At 44.0% G+C, this 24,345-nt stretch overlaps 1 protein-coding gene across 1 annotated transcript; it reads left to right on the plus strand.

Moving 5' to 3' along the window:
- The first annotated feature begins 1,451 nt into the window (after nucleotides 1–1,451).
- On the plus strand, nucleotides 1,452–3,983 carry ascl1b (achaete-scute family bHLH transcription factor 1b). Its single transcript, XM_037107515.1, has one exon. It carries the CDS (start codon nucleotides 2,487–2,489, stop codon nucleotides 3,099–3,101), a length of 615 nt encoding a protein of 204 aa, XP_036963410.1. The 5' UTR covers nucleotides 1,452–2,486; the 3' UTR covers nucleotides 3,102–3,983.
- The last annotated feature ends 20,362 nt before the right edge of the window (nucleotides 3,984–24,345 follow it).

Here is a 24,345-nt window from a genome sequence, read left to right on the forward strand (position 1 = left end):
ATGTCATGCAGGTTGATATTTTTCAGGTTAATTGCTGCACAAAAGCAAAACAAGGAAGCGTAAAGATATATAAGACTTTCTAACTGTTTCTGACAGCTTCATCAGATGCTGGGTTAGATGTTGCAGGTCAGAAAGCTGGAATCACTGCAGTTGTTTGTCACAAAGGTTCAGCGCCCTCTGCTGTTGACAGGGTGGTGAAGGAGGAAAGATAAGAGGTTGGAAAGTGGGGATTACCACACAAACCGTTAAGATAAGCATGAAAAAGTACATGATGTGATTCCCAAAACACACTCACTGACATGAAAATAACCTTCATAGTAAAAAAAAAAATACAAACATAAAGAAAGTAAGAGATACTGATGTTTCTTGGACATCAGTTGAATAAGTGTGATGGTCACTGTCTTTTCTTGACTGTAACGCTAATAAAAGTATGTGTATTTTCATTGGATTGGAAGATGAATATATATATATAAAAAAAGTCCTGTCTGGGCCAAAATTAGGGAGATAATATGTGTCAGAAGCTGCATTTTGCTGATCTCAAAGCTAAAGGTCCTTCGCTGTATAGTTCAGATGATGTGTTCTTCCTCTGGTCATTTAATCATGCAGATTTAAAGCAACATTATGTAGAATTTGGCATTTTTTGTGATTTGGCGCAGTTTATGAGTGTCGTAAATACAAATCCCACGTCTGTAACAATTTGTCAGAAGCTGTGTAGATTATAACTACAAACAAAACTCGTCATAAACATGTTAACTCTGACAAGACGCTGCATGATTTTGAAGCGGTTATTTTAAGGTTAAAAAGTTGCATAATGTTGCTTTGAGAGACTCAAAGGGGAAACAGATGATGCCAGCTGTGTTGTTTTGAAGGAAATGGAAAGTCCCATTTTCTTTTGTATTGTATGGTGATGTAAGAGTGTCAGTTTCCCATCAGTGGACTGAGAAAACCCTGAAATACGAGATGATCAAGAGTGTGAAGTTTGCTCACTAAAAGCCTTTAAAAGAAGGCAACATGGACTGTTGTTTACTGTGACTGGTGTATCCAGTTTTATACAGTTAAAACTTTGGTTAGTGATTTATTAATTTTGTTCAAAAGTCTGTGAAAATTTGAAAATGTTTTGGACTTCTGGTCTTGTGTCTTGTCTCGTTTGGGGCAAAGTTCAGAGCAATCTCAGTCCGGAGAGGGAGAATGTTTAACCAGGAGCTGTGAGGGAATCCCCTCCTCAGCAGGACTGAGTGGAGTTGAAGGTAGTTGATGCGTTTGACCACCAGAGGGCGCAAGTGTCCGAGTTTTACTGGTCTGTGCGTTTCCACACAGACCGTCTCACTGCAAGAAGTTGCTGTGAGGGAGACTTTTACGCAAACAAAACGTGGACTACTCAAGATCCCCAGACAACATTGAATAAAACTTCGCGTTAACACATTTTTCCTTTTAATATAAGACTCAAAGATGAAATCAGAGGACGAGGATGCTGTTTTTGTTCAACTGTCCAGTGTGATGTGGTGCTGAAAACCGTTCATCCGCGCTCTGACTCGAGTTTGGCTTCAGTGGGCTCCGTGCGTAAAAGGGGACAAACATATAACACATTAGAAGCTGTTTGCATTCATGCATGAGTTACTGAACTTAACAAGAGTGATAACCTGTCGAGCCAGTGCCAACAAACTGGACCTGCGGGGCTCCGAGCTGAGAGCTTTGACTCTCTCGGACGCCTGCGTGTCATAAACATGATGTTTACTTTCAAATGAATCGCGTCTCTGCATGCGCGAGCTGTATAATTGCCAATTATTGTGCTCGGAGACACGCTTGCTATTTCTTTGGCTGTGTGGAGCTGTAGCCTGGATACAGGAGAGTGCGTCCTTGGTATTTGTGATTGTAAAGAGCTGGAGGAGAAAGATGGCCGTGGGGGGAAGACTGATAATTTGAAGACTTGCCAGGGGTACATTGTCAAATTCAAAAGGCATTTCAAAGAACCAAAACCATTCACTTTTTTTTTATTCTCTCTTCTTTTTTTCCTCTTCTTCTCTCGCTGTCTTTTTTTTTCTTCTTCTCCTTTCTTTCTTTTCGCACGGTTGCAGGCCGTTTGAATCGACCAATGGGCCTTCAAGTTAGAGACATTGGAATGTAAATGAGCTCAGCGCGTGCTCCCGGCGCAGTGAAAGCTCGGGATTGTTTATTGAGCTCCCGGAGCCACGCGCCTGGCCCGGGGGAGTCGGTGCGCAGAAGAATCACACAGCGGGGGCGGGGCCTCGCGACGAAGCGTGCGTCTCCGAAAAGGGGTGGGTGGGGTGTGTGTTGGGGGCGCGTGTTGAAAAAGAGGAGTGCTGCCAAAGTTTGGGTCAGATCGGCTCGTGGAGTAAGCAGTCAAGAGAGACTTGGACTAGAGTTAGCCACACGGTCCCCCACGCGAAGGACACGAGAGCTGTGCACTGCCAAACCTTTTCCGCTCCTCTTCCTGCATCCATCACTTCGCACGACCTGTCAGCGAGATGGAAACTACGACCATCACCACCACGCAGACCGCATTCACCTTTGGACTTACTGAGAGACGCGCCGGGCTCACCCTGCACGCCCCCGCGCAGGACTGCACCGTGCCCGCCGCGCACCCCAACACCGCCACCGCCGCCGGCTTCCAAAGCAAAACCAAGGTGCTGAAGAGACAGCGCTCCAGCTCGCCGGAGCTCCTGCGCTGCAAGCGGCGCCTCAGCTTCAACGGTCTCGGCTACTCCATCCCTCAGCAGCAGCCCGTGGCCGTGGCCCGGCGGAACGAAAGGGAGAGGAACCGGGTCAAACAAGTCAACATGGGCTTCCAGACGCTGCGTCAGCATGTGCCCAACGGCGCCGCCAACAAGAAGATGAGCAAAGTGGAGACCCTGAGGTCCGCGGTGGAGTACATCAGGGCTTTACAGCAACTTCTGGACGAGCACGACGCGGTGTCGGCCGCTTTCCAGTGCGGGCTGCCGTCCCCGACACTTTCCAACAGCTACTCCGCCGACCCGGAGTCGCCTCATTCCACCTACTCATCAGATGAAGGCGGTTATGAGCCCCTGAGCTCCGAGGAACAGGAGCTGTTGGACTTTACAACCTGGTTCGACAGGTACTGAGGCTGACAGCATCCACAGCACACAGCGGCGTCTGTGCGTAAAAGCGGCTGAAATGCTGACAAAGACTTGACAAAAGGCTTCAGATCAGGTCTTGCCCTCCGTGCTTGGAAGTGATCTGTTGCCTCCCTCCCTCACCCGGGCTGCTTCTGCAGGAGCAAAGCAATAGTGAGAGAGAGAGAGAGAGCGAGAGGGAGAGAGAGAGAGAGACTGTGTGTGATAGAGAGAGGGAGCCTCTTGTTGCATAGAGCATGAACATTCACCACAGGGAGGAGGGAGTTGGACTCGGTGTCACGTTGACGCGTGGAAGTAAAAGAACTGTTGATGTTATGATTAAATAAGTGCAATTAATACGTGACACATCAGGCTCTGCAGAGGCGCTGCTGCAGCTCCAGAGGAGAGCTGAGAGGTTCACCGGGAGCAGGGCTGCCTGTCCTCAGCCTGCTGGAGGGCACAACACAGCGAGGAAGATGCGTCCACAGACTTCTGTCGTCATGTACATGTGCCCTCCCCTCCCTCCCCTCCCCCCCTCTCCCCTCACACCCCCCCTTTTTATACAATAACAAAATTGTATCATACAGTAACATGAAGTTCTATTTTTGTACATTGAGTCAAACAAACAATGTTCCTGAACAACAGCCACTGCCACTTTTTCCCTGACAGTGTTGTGTTGGGACGAGCTGTCAGTGAGGCAGCGAGTTTGGCGCGTCTGAGTTGTGTGAGTGGGGCAGCAATATCAAGGCTTCTACCTGTGACAGACTGTAGTTGTTTTGTTATTTACAACTAGGTGGTAACGAGACTCTTTTTTTTTTTTTTTTTTAATAATTAATGTATGCACTTGTTCTCTGTTTCCCCCCGTAGCCTAAACAAAATGTAAATATTCGATTTTAACAGATATATTTTGTGTAAAACGAGTTTTATAAATAAAGATGAATCTATTTATATTACACGCTTTTGTACTGCTTTGGTTCTTCAGCTGGACTGCTCAGAAGTGTGTGTGTGTGTGTGTGTGTGTGTGTGTGTGTGTGTGTGTGTGTGTAAGAGAGAGAGAGAGAGAGAGCTGAGTGTTGGTGGCGGTAATTGAGCAAACTAGGGAGCTGCTCTTCTATTCAAAGCCCCTGCATGACCTTTTCCCGACTTGGTTGTGCACACGGGGGGAAAATTGCGCAGCTGGGTGAGCACTCAATAACCATTATGGACGCGCACCTTCTACAGCGCTTTGTCCGCATTCAGGACGGGGGAGATTAATATTACGTTTCATGCATTGCATTGTTTCTTTTGCACACTCTGCCTTTACCCAATAGCCCAGAGGGCCCGCAGCGGAGGGAGAGAGGGAGGGGTGCAATTCACTCCTCTCAAAAGGGCATAGACACTTTGAAATACGGCCTGGGGAAAGTCAGCAAGACAATGAGACGGGTCAAAATTCTTATTGCCCGATTGAGATCAATCTAAATAAAACCGGGGGTTGTAGACTAGTTGTATCCCCGACTGTGTTTTTCACGGCGCACACAGCCCAATCAAAAAGCCCATCTCCTGCAAAAATGGGGAGCGCAACAGCACATTGTGAGCACCATTGTGTGCTCCTTTTGCGCCTCATTATGCCAATTATGGCCGATCTTCCATTGTAATTAAATACTGATGCCAAATTCGGCGAGGCAGAACGAGAAATAACGAGTTTAATTTCACCTGGTGCTCCCTGTGGGAGTGGAACATTGGGAACAAGAGAGGCTGATTGAAGCTTATAGTATTTTATAATACATTCAGAAAAGTGAAAGACAGCGCACACCAGCCTGAGTTAATCCAATAAAGGGGTGAAGAATATAGAATATAAAAGAAACAACAACTTTTATTTCTGGACTTTCTGAAATCAAAAAGAAGCTGACTTGAAAAAAAAAAATGTGTGTCACGTCTTCTTCTCGCAACTTAAAGTGTGCCACACACACACACACACACACACACACACACACACACACACACACACACACACACACAGAGTCTGCAGCCTGCAGGTGTGAGCCACGTGCCTGTACTCGGTGACAAATGCCCGAGCGCTCCCATTGGTTAACGGCTCGCGTATGTGAGCCCTGTCTGCGCCGGGCAGCGACAAAAATCAAACAAGTGATAAATGACATTAATTACGCTCTGCTTTATAACCTCCTACGTCAGCGGGATTCATAAAGAACCAAATCAGTGTTGTGCGCAACCCCCCCCCCCCACCCCCCACCCCGCTGCTCCATTATGATACGGATGAAATGGTGCTTGTGATGTCCTTCAGAGTCAGGCAGAGGCCAGGGCGCAAAGTGAAAATAAGCGCTTGTCTCCTGTCCCCGAAGATGGATATGCAATTTTCCCCCCTCAGCTCGCGCATGGAGGAGCAGGGAGGGGGCCCGATAATAGATTTATTCATGTCATTTTGTCCCCGGGTCGTTTTCACTTTGACAATGCACAGGGGCGATGTTAATTTTTGGCGTAATCCAATGGTGCATAATCAATCACACGCAGCTCATTTTATGCATGCGTGATGTATGCGTAAACCATGGAAACGCCAAATGGCACTTACGCAGACTATAATGTAGGGCTTGAGAGTTGAGGGTGCTGAGGGGTCATCTGTTGCTCTGAATGCAGTCATCAGACTCAGGTGGATTTTTAAAACCAAAATCCCCCCCCAAAAAACTAGTTCAGCAATGCGCACTTTACGCACACGCTGGAAGCAGCGTGTGCGTAAAGTGCGCATTGCTGAACTAGTTTTGCTGCTTCCAACGTGTGCGTAAAATGCGTGTGCGTAATGTTTTTTTTTTTTTTTGGCGTATGAACCTGAGCTGCTTTTATGTTTTAACCCCGTCGGCAACAAACGTTTATCTGTGTATCCACCGCAACGTGAACCATTTTAGACACAGACAATATTTACATGATAACAGTCCAACTGCCACCAACAACACAACCATGTTCTTTGTCATTACCTGTCAGTTTAGTCAAAGTGTAACTCAATCAGAGGCTTTACAGTGTGGCAGGAACGAGAAAATAGACTATGGTGAGGGGAAAAAAGTTATTTAAACTTGAAAAACTGCTCTGAAACGTTAAATAACTACCACATTTTGAATTTCAGTTGTTTTAAGTCAGCATGATGACATTAACTGATCTTATGTCAGCTTTGATTCCAGTCTTCATTGGTTTTTTTTTGTGGTTTGCACTCTTGTTTTCCATGAAAAATGGCTCATATGACACGCATGAATTTGCTTCTCCATTATCCGGTGCTTTAATAAAGCCGTCAGTATAACTTGAGTCAGTACCTGGAAGATGTGAGCGCTTGTGTCACCCGCTCAGAGACACATCCGCCAGCAGAGCAACAGGTGCACCAGAGACTAGAGTTTAGAGTAAAGAGTCAGCTGCAGTCACACCTGCCCATGTCTCTGATCTTTTAATTATTCAGAGTTGCCACAAATCAAATAAATACTTGATCTGGTTTTATTATGCTGAAGTCATGCAGAGTCAATATGAATTCAGGCATAACAGGTGGCTTTTGGCAGATAGACCCGCTCGAGCCCTTTAAATAAATTAACAGTGAACTGGAAACCACAGATAGTATTTTTAAGCAACAGACAAAGCACTGATTAGAGCCACACAGCTGTAGGATGCAAATATGATGAACACAGCTCAGACAGGAGAGTGATGAGCTGAGATGGAGCAGTGATGTGGACGAATGGAGAGACGCTGCACAACCTTGAGCAATGCTTACAGAGTTGTTAATGTTTAAGCAGAGGCGCAGCAACGTTTATATTTAACATAGATGGGAAAAAAAGAGCTGATTTGGACACAGTGGGCTGTGCAGCTGGTTCAGGACGGATCTGTTGACCCCTCTGCTATTGATTGAGTGAGGTTCTGGGTGGTGGTGGTTGATAATAAAGGCCTTTTAGATTCAAAGTCTCGCCCTCCCCGCTAAATTTCTGTCGCTGTGGATGCTGAAGTCGTCAGATTCTTCATAGAGGAAGCTGTCAGATTTTCATAAACAGAGAGGCTTCTCGGGTCTGTCAGCACACAGGAGCTGACATTTGCTCCAGCGCAGATGCTAATATTTGCTCTAATGAGGAAGGCCCTTAAACGGAGCCTTCTCAGTAGTTTCATTTCTACAGTGGATTCAGACTCAGAGCTCATTTTCGAGAGTTTGAGAGATGCACTTCAGAGAGTTATCCATCGCACTGAATATCTGCTGAAGATGTTACGCACTCTGTTGGAAGGACGGTACATGAATCATTAATGTTCACTCTTTGTGCCAAAACGGGCCCATCACATTTCATTTAATCATTTATCTCAATGCAAGTGAACAACATAGAGCCACTGCAGTGTGCTGGAAATCCTCTTCCCCACACCAGAAGCCTCACTAAATGGGAGTCTAGCTCACAGCCGCCAAGTCACTCTTACTTTCTGACAAAAAAGTCAGTCATTCGACTCGTGTTTTTCTTCTGTCTTTTCTAAAAAAAAAAAAAAAAAAAGAAATCTTTCTCTTTTCAAGTGAAAGTTTGAAGGCGTGCAGCTCAGCACTTTTAACTGACACCTCTGTATGTGTGTGTGAATAGGGCCTAAACTTCAGACGACCCAGCAGAGGAGGAACCAAGCTCGGGCCTGAGCGGTGGAGGGATGGAAGAGGTGGGGATGTGTGGTAAGGGTGGAGGTGGCGGGGGCTGTGATTTGCATGGGCCATTGTGTTGCACAAGTTTGGGTGCTTTTTTTTTTCTCGCCCGGGCCCTTTTGGCCATTTACTTCCACTCTGGCTGGCTGTGGCGGGCTGTGAATAGTCTCTGCTCGGAGGAGACACAAAGGCGCTTTTGTGCTGCGGCCGCACCATATTCATCATGTAATGCCTGTAAGACAAATCTGATTGGACGTCTCTGTCACTTTGATGTGGGTCCAGAGTGCGAGTGGCCCTGAGATTGCTAACTTCACTCTCTATTGCCTATTCTGCTGCATTGATATGGGGGTGGAGACAAGGGGGAGAGAGGAGAGGTGGCTCGGGGGGGGGGGCGGAGAAGGAGGAGGGAGAAGGGAGAGCAGGCAGGGGGTAGTCCTCATTATTTGCAGGAGCAAATTCATAATAAATTTCCCCATTCTACAAAACCGGGTCGAGATGATTGACACTACTTTACGCCAGGCCAAACAAAAGCCCTGATTTGAGCAGAATACCAAATGAATGGGGCGAGCGTGGACTCAATTCAAACAATTTTAATCTCTCCCTGTCCTCCCTTATTCCTCCTCTCCTCCTCTCTCCCCCTTTTCTCTCACACTTACCCTCTTTTTTCAACTCCAACTCTCCTGCCTCTTTTGTCCGGAGCATTCTCGTTTTACAGGGTAATTCTACTCCAACGGATGTGCTAATTGTGCTGGGTTAAACTGGATGCTGGTGGACTCCTGTGATACAGAGCTTATTCTTGCCTAATGACTGTAATGATGGTTCAGAGAGACTGCAGCCTGCGGGCTGGAGTGGGCTGCTTGTCCAGAGTTCGAGAGGGAGATGGGTTTTTTTTTCTCTTCTTCTTTTTACTTGTGTGGGCTGACGGGGGAAGGTGGAGGAGCAGAGCTGGAGCTGATGTCCAAGGTTAGGTGTAGCAAAGAGGATGATGGGCACAGTGACGAGCATGGAAAGTGCAGGATAGGACAAAAATATGTTCTGGAGTCGGGACAACGGGAGAAGGAAGTAGGACTCGTATAACTTTTAATTAAGGACAGGAAGATACCTACAACGACATCTAACACTGAGAATTTTAACATTATTGATGAGAATTATTAAAGATCTCTTGACTTTAATCAAACATGTAGCCTCAGTTATGTCGCTCACAGGTGTGTCAGAGGACATTTTCAAGCTTACCTCCACTTTCAGTCACAAGAGCCATAAAATACACATTTGGTGCAAGTGCGTTGTAGCCTTGGCTGAGCTGTGCTGGGACAAGCAACAAGCATCCGTTACAGCCAAAGTGCGATCGACCGAGACACCTGTCACACATCCCCCAACATGCATCTTTGTATATTTCACATTTATTAACTCAGTGGACATTTTTCTCCATTAGCGACAGTATCATCCAAAACCCTTCGAGGGTAACGCTGGTATTCTTCAACATGGACCCTATTATTCTGTCTTAGTGTCTAATTTAGAAAAACTAGTTTCAGGGGGATGAAATTGCTTACCGTGTCCACTCAGAACATTCCTACGAGGAAGTAGTAGTTGAAATATCGCCCTATGAAATCGAACGTTCGGGACCCTCATGTGTCATCAGCAGGCGTTGATGACTGATTGGACATTTCCAATAATCCGCCTTCAGCTGTAGTGTTTTCTCTTTCGTTACTGTGGAAATAAATGCTTCTACTTTGCCCGTCTGCACTGACATTACAGGAGAGATACCAAGTGCAGGGACTCCTAACTGTAATGCTAGCTTTCTAGCTATTTTGTAGTAACTGTTTTACGCTTGTTCTAAAGAAAATGATCATAATAAATTGTCACAGGTGTTCCTATAATACTTAGTTTGCAGCGTAGCCCTGAAAATCTTCCATTTGGAGAACCATGTAGCTTCAACACTTCTCCCTACCGCTCTATCCAAACAAGAACTGGGACAGCACGTCCCTCACCGTGGTGGCGCTAATTGGTTGGGGCAAGTGGGCGTATTGGGATTGTGTCTGATATCATTATAGGAAGGATTCCTACAGAGTCAGAGATGTTTTGAAAAGTTAAGGTGAATTAAGGTAAAGAGAAAAGATCTGTTTCGTTCAACCTGACACGGCCATGATATCATCCTCACCGAAGCAACCAGGCTCCATTTGAAAAAAAAAAAAGCCCATGAATTTATCATTTTAATAGACGCTCCATTCAAACTCGACAGAAACAAACAAAACTCACCAAAACCATCTTGGCACTTTTTCAACAATCATCAACTCGGCGTTAATTCACGGCGTTGGCTATGAAAATTGCTTCTTGTCGCTGTTTTCTCCTGATCTTTACCTCCATCTCACCTCTCTCTCAATATTTTCAATACATGTTATGATATATGTTGAAGATGTAGGCAGCACTCTAGCTCAGACTTTCAGTATTGTGACAAAAACTTGTTCCGAACAAAACCCCTGAAACATTTTCGCTGAGGCGGCATGTTATGGTCATCACAACAACTTCACATTAAATTCATCACCCAGCTGTTGCTCAGACTCAACAATATATGACACTGTATCTACTAATTGCTTGAATGTTTTCTTATAAACTGTCAGTAGGGTCGCGTCAACCCTTTAATGTTTATTTGCTGCTCTACAGACCTTCTGTCATCTCGCCCACACTGTCCCGTTCTGCCCTCACCTGTGTGTGTGTGTGTGATGACTCGAGATGTTAAGTCACCAAAAAAACAAAACAAAACGGCAACTCCCTTTAACTGTCTTTTCTAAAAACATGTTATGTGTGGGCGTGCTTTTGTGTGTGTGTGTGTGTGTGTGTGTGTTTGAATAGCTTCAATCCATTCTTCTCTGGAGATCAGGTGCATTCCTTCACTCAACAATATATTGTGTCATATTAAAGTTTGTGTATATTTGATGTTTGTCTGCATGTCAGAGGTCACACCTCTCACCCTGAAAACCACTTTTGTGATGATGTTTTTTTTTTTTTTTTTTTCCGCACACAAACAAGTAACGTCCCTCCCTACACACACACATACACCTATACAGACACACACAGAGTCGTGTCCTGGGGTCCTCAGCAGGTTGGAACCTGCCCCATCGGAGAAACCTGTTCACGGTGACACACATCAGCCTCTGACACGCCTCGCCCACACTTTCAGATCACATGCTTCATTCTCCCATTGTTGGATTCAGACAGACAGTAGCACACTTAGATGTTTTTTTTTTTTTTCGTTTTCCTTTTATACGTCCCGTGAATATCTCTGCATGACACAATAGAAGTGCCTCCTCTGAAGTATCAAAGCTCGGCGCACACTCGCTTCTGGTCGTGAATGGTTTGTGTGAAATGACTCTGAATGGAAAACATGAAGGCACATGTCAGGATTAGGACAGAAAAAGAAATCAAGTGAAGGTGGTTCAGTGGAGATAAACACACGTCTTATCTGATTTTGGCACAGTTTGTTCATCAGCCTACATTGTACATATTTGATTATTATCGATCCCTGCGCTGTTTTTCTTGCCCTCGTCGCTCTCTTAGTATGATACATTTACAATTACTGTGCATGATTATAATTAAATCATGTTAACTTGAATTTTATACCACTTAAACGTCCACTAACTAGTTTTAACTAAGCTCAGGTAACATTTAAATTAGGAAATAATACAAACTTACATTTCCGTATAAAGTGTAACAGTATGAAATTGTGTCCTTTGAGTATAGTTTTTTTTATTCAGTCGAATGAAGATATTTCTTCCCCAAAACTACATAATGCACCTTTAAAGGAGCAGTAGGTGGGATACAGTCTCTTCTGTCTGTGTGAATATAGACTGCAACAAACAAGATGTTGTCCTGCCAGAAACAAGGTGCAAATTGGGGAACAGAGAAAGAGAGAAAGACTTGAGACACGATGACTCGATGACTTGTCTGTGTCCATTTTATGTTTTCAGTTCAGTATTTTGTTGTCTGGCTGTTTTTCACTGTTTTAAAGTGACGGGGGAATTTTTTGCCTGGCAAGAAATTAACAAATAAATAAAGATTTTACAAAGTTATTTGTTTGATTACATGTCTTTAACTGAATACTAATAATTACAGTTATTTTATACACTGTAAAACTTTCTGAGCAGGTAGATAAGTTTCCCTTTGTAAAGGTGAAATACTGGACGTAAGACAGCAGAATCTTGTATGAATCGTATGATCAACTTATATAAAACTATTCAACAGTAAAGTTGTTAAAATGAGCTCCACCATAACCAAATGTAAAGTAAATTGCTGCTTAACGCATCAGAAATAACAACAAATAACAATATAATATACAGTATAATATATCAGTGATGGAGCTGTATATTGCTGACAATAGTTCAGTACTTAAGTCAACTTTTTAATGCAGGACTTCTACCTGTAAAAGAATATTTTTCACCACGTGGCAATGCTTTCTTCTCATGCCGATATCTTAAAACGGGGAATTCCACCCCTCAGTAACACACGATCTTATACAAAGCTGATTTGCATCAGATCAACTGAAAAGTTCACGCCTTCCTGCCAAATGTTTTTTTATTTGTTTTTTTTAAAAAAAACAACTTTTTTGTGATCAGATGAGATGTTGAGATGGATGTTATTATCGTTATTTGCAGCCCCCGCTCCCTCCCTCCCTCCCTCCCTCCTTCTCCTTCACACACACATTCAAAAACATGAACACATATACGTACACGCACATATTCATAGTCCCAGGTCCCCCCTGCACCCCACAACCTATTATCAGCAGAGAGATGCCCTGGCTTACAGAGTCCTGCCCCCACCCTAAAAACAAGGTAAAAGGAGGATTAGTGAGCACCATTTAGGGGCTCCTTTCAGCCCACCATTTCATTTCATTAGCTTGTGACCTCTCCAGTTAATTATTTTGATCTGGCCAAAGGCTCGGCCTGCTTTTAATGATCCTGACTGCCTCACCGCCCCCATCAGAACGCACAATACTTAACACACCCATTGAGGGCAAGGAATAGGAAGGAGTGAAAAGGAAGGAGGAGAGAAAGGGGAAAGATTGAAAGTGGCATTTACCAGTCACCGGCAGTGGCTGTGTGGAAGGGGAACCTGGTGACGGCAGGGTGGCGAAACGCCCTCAGACTTCTTTTTCAGAATATACCATTGTCCCTCATTGATGGAGTGGCTCTCCTTTTTTTTTTTTTTTTTTTTTTTAAGGCCCCTGAAATCGTTGCAGAGCTTTAAGCTGATTTCAGTGGAGAGAAAGAGAGGGATAAAGGAGAGAGGGGATCTACTGCGACTCCTTCTTAAAAAAAATAACAGTGATGGAAAATCCAAAAAAAAAAAAAAAAAAAAAGAAGTGGTCTTTAGAAATCATTCATGTTGCGTGTCAGGGCTCTGAGGAGCTGTTGGGTTGTTATTCAGAGGCGACAGATAGAGTTTTTTGAGATGACGGTTACATCTGAGTGTTGTTATGTTTCACACACACAACTGATAATACGAGACATGTTGACAGTGGAAACATGTGGAGACCTTCAGGTAAATCTGCATCACGGCACCTGTGCAGACACAATCGTCTTTATATCGAGGTCCTCGTTTTAAGTGTTAAAAAGGAAAAAGGGCCCTTATACATATGTTAATTTCGACTGTCGATCACTGACAAAACACAGAAACCTCGTGGTGCCACTGGCTTCATACTATTGGTTGACAAACCTTGTTAGCAGCTGGAACCAACCTGAAGAATCTTACTCAGAGAAAAACCAAACAATCATTTTGGACTCCACAAACATTTCATTGATTCACAATAATAAAAAAGAAAAGACATTTTTATCCTACAATCTCTGTAGATGCATTATTTTTTAAGCCTCGGTAAGATTGATACATTCTTTATTCGCAGTTGAATTTGACTTCTGCAGCTACTAAAGAGAGGAACAATAGCAGAGGGTTGGAATTGAACCCAGGCAGACGCAGGAAGCAAAGAAACTACCTGCGAAGCAACTTTTTAAACAGTTTACTGCAGGTTTTAAATCACAATTTACAACTAACCCCATTGTACCTCCTCCTCTCCTCCTCTTCTCTCCTCTTCCTCTTCGTCCACCTGTCTCTCTGTTGCCGCGCTGCACTAATTGCCTGTATTTGTTCATCCTGCGGGTGTTTGCGAAGGGATAGCTTCCGTTTACCCACGGCCACACAGCTCCATATTGAACGCAAACACAATAAAATCTAAGCAGCTTGTGCTGTTTAACACCTTACAAGCAGTGCCACCCATTACATTTTCCTCATTTTTAACCAAACGCGAAGAATGAAAAGTTTTTAGTTTTTTTTTACGAGGTGGCGCAAATCTGATGGGTCGGGTTGGTCTAATATTCCTGTTTTTTTTCCCCCTTCTCCTTCTCCTTCTTCTTCTTCTCCTCCTTCTTCTCCGTTCACTCTAAGTCTGTTTTTGTGCCTTGTATTTGCTGGCAGCGCCGCTGGCCAGTTTACTCTGTCTGGCTATGCATGTAAAGAGTGTCCCCTCTTTGTTCCAGCCTCGGGCCCACAGCCAAGCTCCCCCTTCAAAACTTAAGCCACACACACACACACACACACACACACACACACACACACACACACACACACACACACACACACACACACACAGTACCCCACTCACCCCTTTTTATTTTTTTATTTTTTTACTCTCTCTCAAACAACTCTCTCTCCCTCTCTCCCCCCTCCTTGCGCTGCCCTCAAATTGCCAATAACAAAAAAAAAAAAAAAGGGAGGACAGAGCTGCGGAGACAAGCATCACTTTAAAAAAAGCAGGTGTCCAGAACTTTTCAGCGCTCGTCCATTTTCAAATGGAGACCCTTTAACCTCCGTGCTTTTCTAGCTGGTGGCTGAGGTAGCCGGTCAGAAGCCTAATCAGTCTCGTCTGACAATACTGGGAGGTTGAGGGCTGTCAGTCCTTCTTTCAGACAGGGGCTCAGATGAAGCCGTGGCAGGGGAACCCCTGATTGATTAGTGCCTCTTTATTGAAGTGCGTGTGTGTGTGTGTGTGTGTGAGAGAGTTGAAAGTGTGTCTATAGGGGCCCGGCCAGGAGTCTTTATTTAAATCCAGCCAGAGAGAGTACTATAATTATGACTTTTTCCTTTCTGTTGGCTGGTTAAAGCTGACAGAGAGGGTTCTTATGGCTCACTTCACCCTCTCAGCCTCCTAAAGAGAGATTATTACTGGCCCCAAGAGCTCGGGCCAGTCAGGCTCATCAGCGTGGCTTTATAGACCTGAGAGAAGGGCCGGGTCCAGAGCAGGACTCAAAATAGACACACACACACACACACACACACACAAAAAAAAGAAGGGTGGAGGACGGAGATGAAGACAAGTCACTGTGTAATCCCATTTCAGCCTTATTCACTGATGCCAGGGGACGGAACAATGTATGTGCCCAGTATGTCAAATAAATAAATAAATGAATAAATCCAGGCGAAGTTGTAACAGAGAGCAGCGTGCCAGCTCACAGACATCACTGGTGTTTAGATGTCTTAACCCCCCTCACAACAAATAAACAAACAAGCAAACAAGCAAACACAAACTGACCCGGGGTCAGATGAATTAATAGAATATGGCTGATCCTGTGTGGCCCTGTTGGTAGGAGGTCTTCCTCCTCTCTCTGTATCAGGTCATCCACTATCAGTGTGTGTCTGTGTCCCCCTGCAGATGCAGCGCTGGCTTCTATTGTTCAGTGACAGCTACTATCTGCTCACCATTTTAAGATGTGTGTGTGTGTGTGTGTGTGTGTGTGCTCACCTGCCCTTGTAGTCGTAGTTTAGACATTTGGCTTCGCTTTCATTTGATCCGCTTTTTTGTTGTACGAGTTTCAGATAAGTAAGCAAACACATTTCTGGTGCAGTGAGGCAGACGGGCCACGTTCAGAGAGATCTCGTTGTAATGTTTTAAAGCTGTGATGATGACAGAGAGAGCGATTTGTTTTCAGGACGGCCTGTCATAAAACTAACGAGTGAGCGGGTTAGAGGTCGTCATCAGTCTGTGAACACGACAGTCACGGAAGTTTTACTTATAGAGAAAACCGCTTCAGTACAAGTGAGTTCTGCATTCTTAACTTAATGTACTCCAGGGTTAACTGGTTATTAAACCAATCTAATAATACTGAGGCCTCTATATGACCTACATAAGTAAACACAACCATCAGTGTAGTGTGTAGTCTGGTGGTACAGCAGCAGATACTACCAGATGGCAGCAGAGCAACTAGATTATTCCTGATGTTTAACGTTGGCCTTGCTATCAAGGTTTATCTCTCTGTCCGACCATGTGGGTTGAAACTGCAAACAGTTTATTACAACCCATATTTACAGTTGTTGTTAGGCAGTGACCTCTAGTGGTTAGTAATAACTATTATAGCTGCAAATGAGGAAGTGAAGGGAGGGAGTTTTGAGAAAAAAGTCCATATAGGGAGACAGAGGGTCAGGTTAACGTAACGTAACGTAACGTAACGTAACGTAACATAACGTAACGTAACATAAAGCGATGTGACACAACGTGATGCAACGTAACGTAGCGTAGGTACCTTAGCAACAGAAGTTACAGAAGTAACATAATGATTTTTAACCAAATCCACAGTGTTTTCTTTAACATAACCAGTTAATCTTCGTAGTAGTTTTCTTGCCTAAACCTAAACAAACTGCGACCCTACATTACAAAGGTCGGATGACATGTGTTGTTTTTGGAGATGCTGACAATAAACCTATTCAGTTGTTTAGTAATGAAGATGCTTCTTTCTTTCACTCACTTCCAAAACAAATGCGGTGGTGCTCGTACCTCTTCTGTCCACAGGGGTCGCCAGAATCAACAGAAATGGAAGATGCTTGTAGTTGCTTTAAGTGATATTAGCAAATTAAAAAGTTAAAAGAAAGCTGTCGAATGTGAATATTAGTATGAATTATTATATTATTAATACACACTACTATTGGTCTATTACTGATGCAAGTGGTATAAGTGGCATCTCACTGATGCAGTCATAGATTTCACATTTTAAAGTACTTTATATCTATAACACTTTACTGCATTTTATATAGTTGTCATTTGTTTATGATGAAGCAGCTACTTAATATATCTGTCTGATAAATGTAACTTAGTTAAAGTTAAAGTGTTTCATCTTAAATCTGGAAGAAAGCATAAAGCGGACAAGCTTAAGAAAGAGAGCACGAGTGGTTTGCAGTTTACCTTTTCAGACGGGGCAATTCACTGTGTGTGTGTGTGTGTGTGTGTGTGCGTGTGTGTGTGTGTGTGTGTGTGTGTGTGTGTGTGAGTGTGCATGAGAGAGTCTGTTCACATTGTATTTGGACTATTATAACATGCACCTCTGGGTGTGGCGAGACTTTAGGTCTACTGACAGTGTTGCTTTTTACACACACACACACACACACACACACACACACACACACACACACACACACACACACAAACACGTACACACACACACACACACACACTAGACCTTCAGGCTATCCTGGAGTCCTTGAACCTCACCGTGCTGCCGTGACCCCGTGGTACCGACATAACACATCACAATTACTGTCACTCCTGTAAACCTGACCGATCCAGAGTCTGTTACCTGCACGGGCAGGGAGGCTGCATCGTCTGTGACGATTTCCTGGGTGATGTTTTAGTCTCATGATGCTACGTTTTAGCCACGCTGAGCGTTCATCAGCGTGTGAAAAATGAGTTTTAGTTTTAACAGCATCCAGAGCTTTTATCGTGAAATCACCTTGTTCTTGTGTGAATTGCGGTCGAGCGAACCTGGACGCGGTGACAGACCTCAGAGTCAATATTTAGACTCAGACAGAGAGTGCTTGGTTTTCTCCCCTCCCCCTGTTTTTTTTTGTTGTTGCCGGCGGTAACAGTTTTCTGGCCCGAGCCGTCCCATGCGAACAGGACAGGCAGCTCTTGTCATATGACTCTTGGGATTAACCCAGGCAAAGAGTGTAATCCTGACACTTTGAAGTGCGTAAGATCTTAGTACCTCACATCACGCAGAGCGTCCGAAAACAGACCCGTCATTGTCACTGATCTAAAGAAAAAAACGTCAACTTGCGTTCGTCTTTGAACATCACTCGATTTTCATTTGAGCTTTTCAGTCATTGAGAGGAATGTCGGGGGCATTTTCTCGGCTTGAAAGAAAAACAGAAAGAAAAAAGGAAGCGGTGACTCACCACATTCATTCAGTTTAATTATCCAACCTCATATTGAGCATAAACAGCCTGATTCTCTTTGAATTTTTGTGCACGTGTGTTGCGTTTTTCTTTTTTTTTTTTTCTCTGTTAATTTCGACGTGGCGTGTGGCAGCAGGTCTGCTCTTGCTCACCATTAATCACAGTTCGTTAGATAACAACCCCATTCTCTCTCTCTCTCCGTCTTTATGCCCTGTCCAGGTTCACGGCCTCCTCAGGTATAGAAGATCCACAGGTAAACACAGAGGCATCAGTGCACACACACCTACACCTGTTTAAGCATTAACCACGTCAACCATAAGTGAAATAAATGCACAGGTCCTCACATATCCTCCCTATCTGTCAAACACACACACACACACACACACACACCTGCGTTCAGCACGTCTTTTAGTTAGGGGGGAAAATTCCGACATGAGCCCATTTATCAGGGGGAGAAGGCGAGCGATTAGATATTGGTGATAAAGATTTTGAGTCAACATTCCGGCAGGTGTCGCGCGCTTTTTTTTTTTTTTTTTTTTTACTGCACTCGAGCGACTCCACTGCTGGGTCTTTATGGGCAATAAAAACTGAAACTCTTCCTTCCTCTCATCCCTCCATCCACCCCTCTTCCCTGGGCAGAGTCCAGCCTCGGGGGTGGGGGGCTTTACCGAGAGCACGCCAGCCTGCGGTTGATACACCTGATGACCTGTTCAAATCAGCCTCCACAATAAAACAATATAATTGTCCTGTTCTGCAACTGAGAGGCACATACGTAACTTAATATTACACATGGAGGTGACTCATACAGGTCATTACACAGCAAATATTCATGTTTATGGGCCATAATATGTAGCATTACTTAATATAGTTGTGTGGTAGGCTGCAGTCTATCACCAGAATAAATGTTATTAAACAGAAAATATGTAAACATCAACATGAAAACAGATGTTAAAGTGTATTAATAAGTAGAGTTGGGTATCTAGGACCAATATGTAAATGATTCTGGTTGCTGGTTCCTGTTTGGATTCAAGTGTTCGAATGTGTTAACTTAAATGCAACATGCAAAACAAAAGTAACATATGTAAATGTTGCATGTAAAGAAGGCGACTTCTCTTCCTCATGCGACAGAAGAGATCTACTTGCCGAGGCTCACTAAGGTACTTATCCAGCATAAAAGCTTCTTTAAAGGTATTTTTTGGTAGCTGTTGTTATTGAGGGACACTGAGAAGATTTCTTTTCTTATAAAAAAGTGAACATGCCATAAACAATTTGATAAAGCTGTCACCTGTAAGTCCCCTCTAGTTATTTAACATGTACTGGGGTAACTAAAAATGTAGATGCCTCCTAATCACATAAAACTGGTTTTGTAAAAAGCGAACGATCGGGTGACGTATATGAGACAGAAGAAGTGCTAAATGTTGAGATGGTGCATTAGGTCTCTATCTGCCTGGACCAGTGTGTAGATCTATCTGGTTAGAGAGAATTGTACTAATCCAAGGGGTTGATCCGAGTGTGTGTGTGTGTGTGTTTGACCATCCGGTGAGACTGCAGTGATAAGTAATCTCCTTGTAGATGAAGGAATGTGTAACGGGCTTTCACCTCTACTGGGGGGTCCACATTCACTCACCTCAGAGACAGCAGCAGACCTACAGCAGCAGCAGTAGCATGTATGTATAGACCCCCCCCCCCCCCACCACCACCACCACCACCCAGGTCATTACGAGCCACCTACTGAAGCCATCCACTCCATCAGACGTCGACAGGGATGAAGCCACATGCCGCGGAAAATTAACTAAGTTAAGCCATTCAGATGCTAGTCTGCAGGCAGGGAGAGTATGGTCCATTTGTTCCCTGATCAATCAAAGTCCATTCCTGGCCTTCTTTTTGGTTTGGGATCAGAGAATTAGGTTGGATTGTCTTCCTAGTGATCCATTCCTGTGATAGTTTCATCACAATGGACAACAGAAGAATGCCAGTTGGTTTTCCTGCAGGGATTCTTTACTGTATTGGACAAATACAGATGGATGGACAGCATGGACAGGGAGCCATTGTTACACGGTGGGGAGGTTGTCCTGCATCTGCTGCCCACTGGGACCAGTTACTCCACTAATAGTCCAAAAAAAAAAGTCCATCTATTCATCCATTGTTTGTGTATTGTGGTACACTGGTGTGCTAACATATGCATGTGTTGTTATAAAATAAGGAGACATTTTACACTCTGTGAATTCAGGAGGTAATACTTCATATCTTGGAAATTTTAAAGACAGTGTGCGTGAATAGAGTGAGTTTGTTTCTACTTTCAATTTTTCACTTTAGTTCCATCTTCCTCCCATGACATGATAAAAGACAGTTATTCTCATTATCTACCCTGATGTTCTGCTTCTCTTCCATCCCTCCTGACCTCATTTAAGTAAAAAAAAAAAGTACCTAAACACACATGGACACACACACAGACACACACACACACACACACACTGTCTGTCTTGGTTCGCTCGTAAAGAGGAAAGATGCGTCTTTAATGGCTCCCTTCAAGATAGCGGAAGGAAAGAAAAGCAAATAGGAACATGATGAAGCAAAGAGGAACCGATGGCTGGTGGTCTGGTGTGCTGCCACAGTTTGCTCAATGTTAAACCAATAAGATAATACAGGGCCCGTGTAGTTTGGACTCGCTCCATTCAGAGATAGAGCCCGGACGGGGCGCTGTGAGGCGTGTGGTCCCGGTCGCTGTATCAGCGCCTCTGATTTTCAGTTAGATAGCGAGGCTTGAATGTGTGTGTACCAAGTTGAAGATAGTGTTTACAGCACCTTCGTCTTGGCAGGTGTAGGTTGAAAGCAGAGTGTGTCGCCCCGTGAACTTTGCTCCTCAGTGTTTGTCATAAAAACCTTTTCACTTTTTTTTTTTTGTGGGGCAGGTGAGACAACGTCTGAACCAGGGAACAGAGGGAGAAGAAAGATGAGGAGAAAATGATGATAATAAAGAAGAAGCCAAGTTTGAAAGCATGTTATTAAAAGGTGCAACATGTAAGATACAGCCAGCATGTCATCAGATTAACCACAGCTAACTGCTCTTTATAGCTATCTTTGGCTAGTTTAGATATTTAGCTCAGCAGCTATCGTCCCTCCAAGAGCGACGTGAGTCAGTTTGACAGCAGGGGATGTGGTCAATGACTCCAGAAGACAAGCTAATGTACAGTGTTAGCGAATACAAAATCAACTAACCACCGCTGCTGATGAGAATCTACACATCTGATTTGATTCGGGCACAAATATTCACAGACCAGGTGGATTTTTAGATGCAGGATCTGGCAACCAATTGAAACACACGGTTATATCTTTAAACACGATTCTTTAAAACAGATCTGCAAGTGAAGTTAAGAGAAGCAGGGAGAGATAAGATTCCTGCGCCGCACAGAAGAATTAAAAAAAAAAAAATTATCCTTGTTAAGCAGGACTTACTGTAATCCATCATCGCCATGCCAACCATCTCTCCAGAGGTGACCCCACCAGCATCCACCCTGCTTCATCACACCTCTCCACCCCCTCGTGCTCCATTTACCCTCCACATTTGTGCGCTCCGGGGATGCTCCTGTGCGGCTGAGCGAGCGGGCACTTGTTAATTTTGTGACCCATGTGGAAAAGGAAGAGATCGGGAGGCTTTCGTGGGGAAATTTGAGTTTGAGGCTTGAGGGAGCAGAAAGTTGTTCAAGCAGTGGGCCATCACAAATGTGACACACACCCGCAGGCTCAGGGCTTTGGGGGCCCTGAATAAGGAAGGAGGAGGAGGATAAAGACAAGCGTGCATGCAGGTAGGTGAGATTTATTTTTATTCTCCGCTGATCAATGCGCATCTGATGCTCTTTTACTGCGAAAACTGGTTCAATATTTACTGTGATTCTTGGCATATCTCTGTGTCTGTTTGATGAGCTAAATGTGTTTGCATGCATAATAAAGGAAAAGCACTTGCTCAAACTTTGCTCTCTGTCTGTTTGTCACATGCCGAACACCAGTTGAGGTAACACGGCGAGGAGAGGAGAGTGAAACCTGCTGTTCCCCGAGGCCTCGGTACACAAACACACACAAACACACACACAAACAGATTATTGTTTTTTTTTTTTCTGTCCTCGAGCATCTTGGGAGTTTGTGGCGCCGCGCTGGCAAATCAAGATTCCCAAGTACCAAAACAAATTTTTCCATTTTGGAAGACGCGACGCATGCTCTTTGTTTATCCCCCTGCCTCATCAATTACCCTCTCTTTGGTTTGTTTAACATTTCGTACTCATGATCTAATTTTTTGTTTGGTTGCTCTTCAGATCTGTAAATTAATGCCTCAGCTGAGCGCAGAGGCTGCATGTGGTGGAGAATTCATTAAGCCTCCTTGTCTCAACCCCCCCGCGAACGTGTGTGAGCGCACATCACAGAACGACGGCATCCCTGGCAAGAAAGTGCGTGCGTGTGTGTGTGTGCGTGCGTGTGTGTGTGTGTACATGTGATGCTACGGTGAAAGGCACCATCTGTTCCATGTGACAGTAATGAAGTGAGGGGCATTGTGGTACAAAGCCTCAGACCCATTCATCACAGCTGTAGGCGGGCCAAGCATATTCCCCCTGTCTTATAGGGATACCTCTACACACACACACACACACACGCATAAATACACACAGAAACCCCACTTATAACGGGGTGAGTGGTGAGTAGGTAGGTGTGTCTGTGTACAAACACTTGTAGAGCAGTTATTCCGCTGCACAGGAATGTGGATCATACGTGATTAACTCTACGACGGTCTGATGAAATTTTTTCGTGAAATCTATGGTGTAATTTTTGCGTGATATCTGGCAAATCTGATGAGCCTCAATCAAATGACTTACTGTAGCACGCACGGTGCTATCAGCCGGTGTAGCGGGGTCGTAAATCAGCGGATCGAGACAAACCGTTGAAACACGAGACGAGAAATTTCCCCACCGGAACACAAAGAAAGTTTTACAAGTGAGGGATTTACCGTATACATGTTGTTACACGTGTTTTGTTTGATTTCACTTCTTCTTTTCTTTTTTCTTTTGTTTTTTTTTTTGACTAAAGCCTTTGTCTGACTCCTCAGGTCACAGTCTTGAATTTACAGCTGGACTTCAAAAGCTCAATGACTCAACGAGGAGATTGAATCATGTCTGACATTACGAAGTATCATCACACTACATTTTAAAACTGCACAGATCGATTTCTGCTCCCCTACAAGCGGCCGATCCTGATGTAACTGTGCAGGCATACAGACGTGGGACAGCTCAGCACATATAGGTCAATACTTCAGACTTATTTGGCTTTGAAAACAAGCCAAAAACATCATCGAATAAGTGTTTAATAAATCATAAATAATCAGAAAGCCTAATTAGCCAGAATGTAAATGGAGACACCTGTGTGGACGAGCGAATGACCCAGTGATGATGGTCCACATCTTCTAACTTATTTATATCCAAATGAAGTAATCAGTCACTTTAAATTATGAATGTGTTATGTTTAAAGACATCATGACACAAACATCACAATTGGACTTTCTGCTGTTCCACCTTGAAGAAAATGAGACTGGAAGTTGCTGCTAGAAGTATCTGTGCTTTTTAAACGGTGATCAGTGGCTGCGACTCAGACTTGTTGGTGTTCCAGATTTGGACTCTGCGGGGGGCAAATCTGTCGCCGCGGCTTCTGACTACATCTAAAAACACCCATCGTTTTTCCAATTAATAGAGTTTTCTGCGGACCACCTACTGTAACGTCCGCCCAGCACAATATCTTTTTTTAATTGGGTTGTGGCTTAAAAATAGAAGGAATGGTGTGGCGGAAATGTTAACACGAGCAAGTTGAGGCTGATACATTAGCCTAGTTTTTAAACTGATATCTTGACGAGCTGATGATTTGCTGTACTTGCTGCACAGAATCCTGTTCAGAAATCCCCAAGGCTTGGAGACATGTCATGCATAAGAAATATAATACTTGTGTCTCATTCCTGTATCTAAGAATCATTGTTGTGCCTCTATCAGGCTGCTGGGGTATCAACTTTATAGCTTTATTGTCTATTTAACTCTAAATGGGACCATCATTTACAAAATAAACATCACGCTGTGTTTAAGAATGCTTGAAAACAGAGACTGAAAGCATAAACTCTTTAGAAAACTTTCCACTAAGGAGATAAATCAAGTTGGAAGTAGCGTCATTTTCTCATAAGCTTACGTACAATCGGACTTGTGTTTGAAACCAGTGGAGTCGCCCCCTGCTGGCTACTGGAGTGAAGTGCCATCTGTATTTAATACAATCAATGATTTGGGCCAATTCTGACTCTTTGTAGATCATTAAATCTCAGCAGCATCAACCACTGATCAATAACCATAACTGACTGCACAAGATTTTTACTGATGTGTCACATCT

This window comes from Acanthopagrus latus, chromosome 8 (assembly GCF_904848185.1).
Source record: "Acanthopagrus latus isolate v.2019 chromosome 8, fAcaLat1.1, whole genome shotgun sequence".
NCBI lineage: Eukaryota > Metazoa > Chordata > Actinopteri > Spariformes > Sparidae > Acanthopagrus > Acanthopagrus latus.

Coding starts and splice junctions, on each gene's coding strand:
- ascl1b (XM_037107515.1), top strand. CDS start 2,487: ATGGAAACTACGACCATCACCACCACGCAGACCGCATTCACCTTTGGA.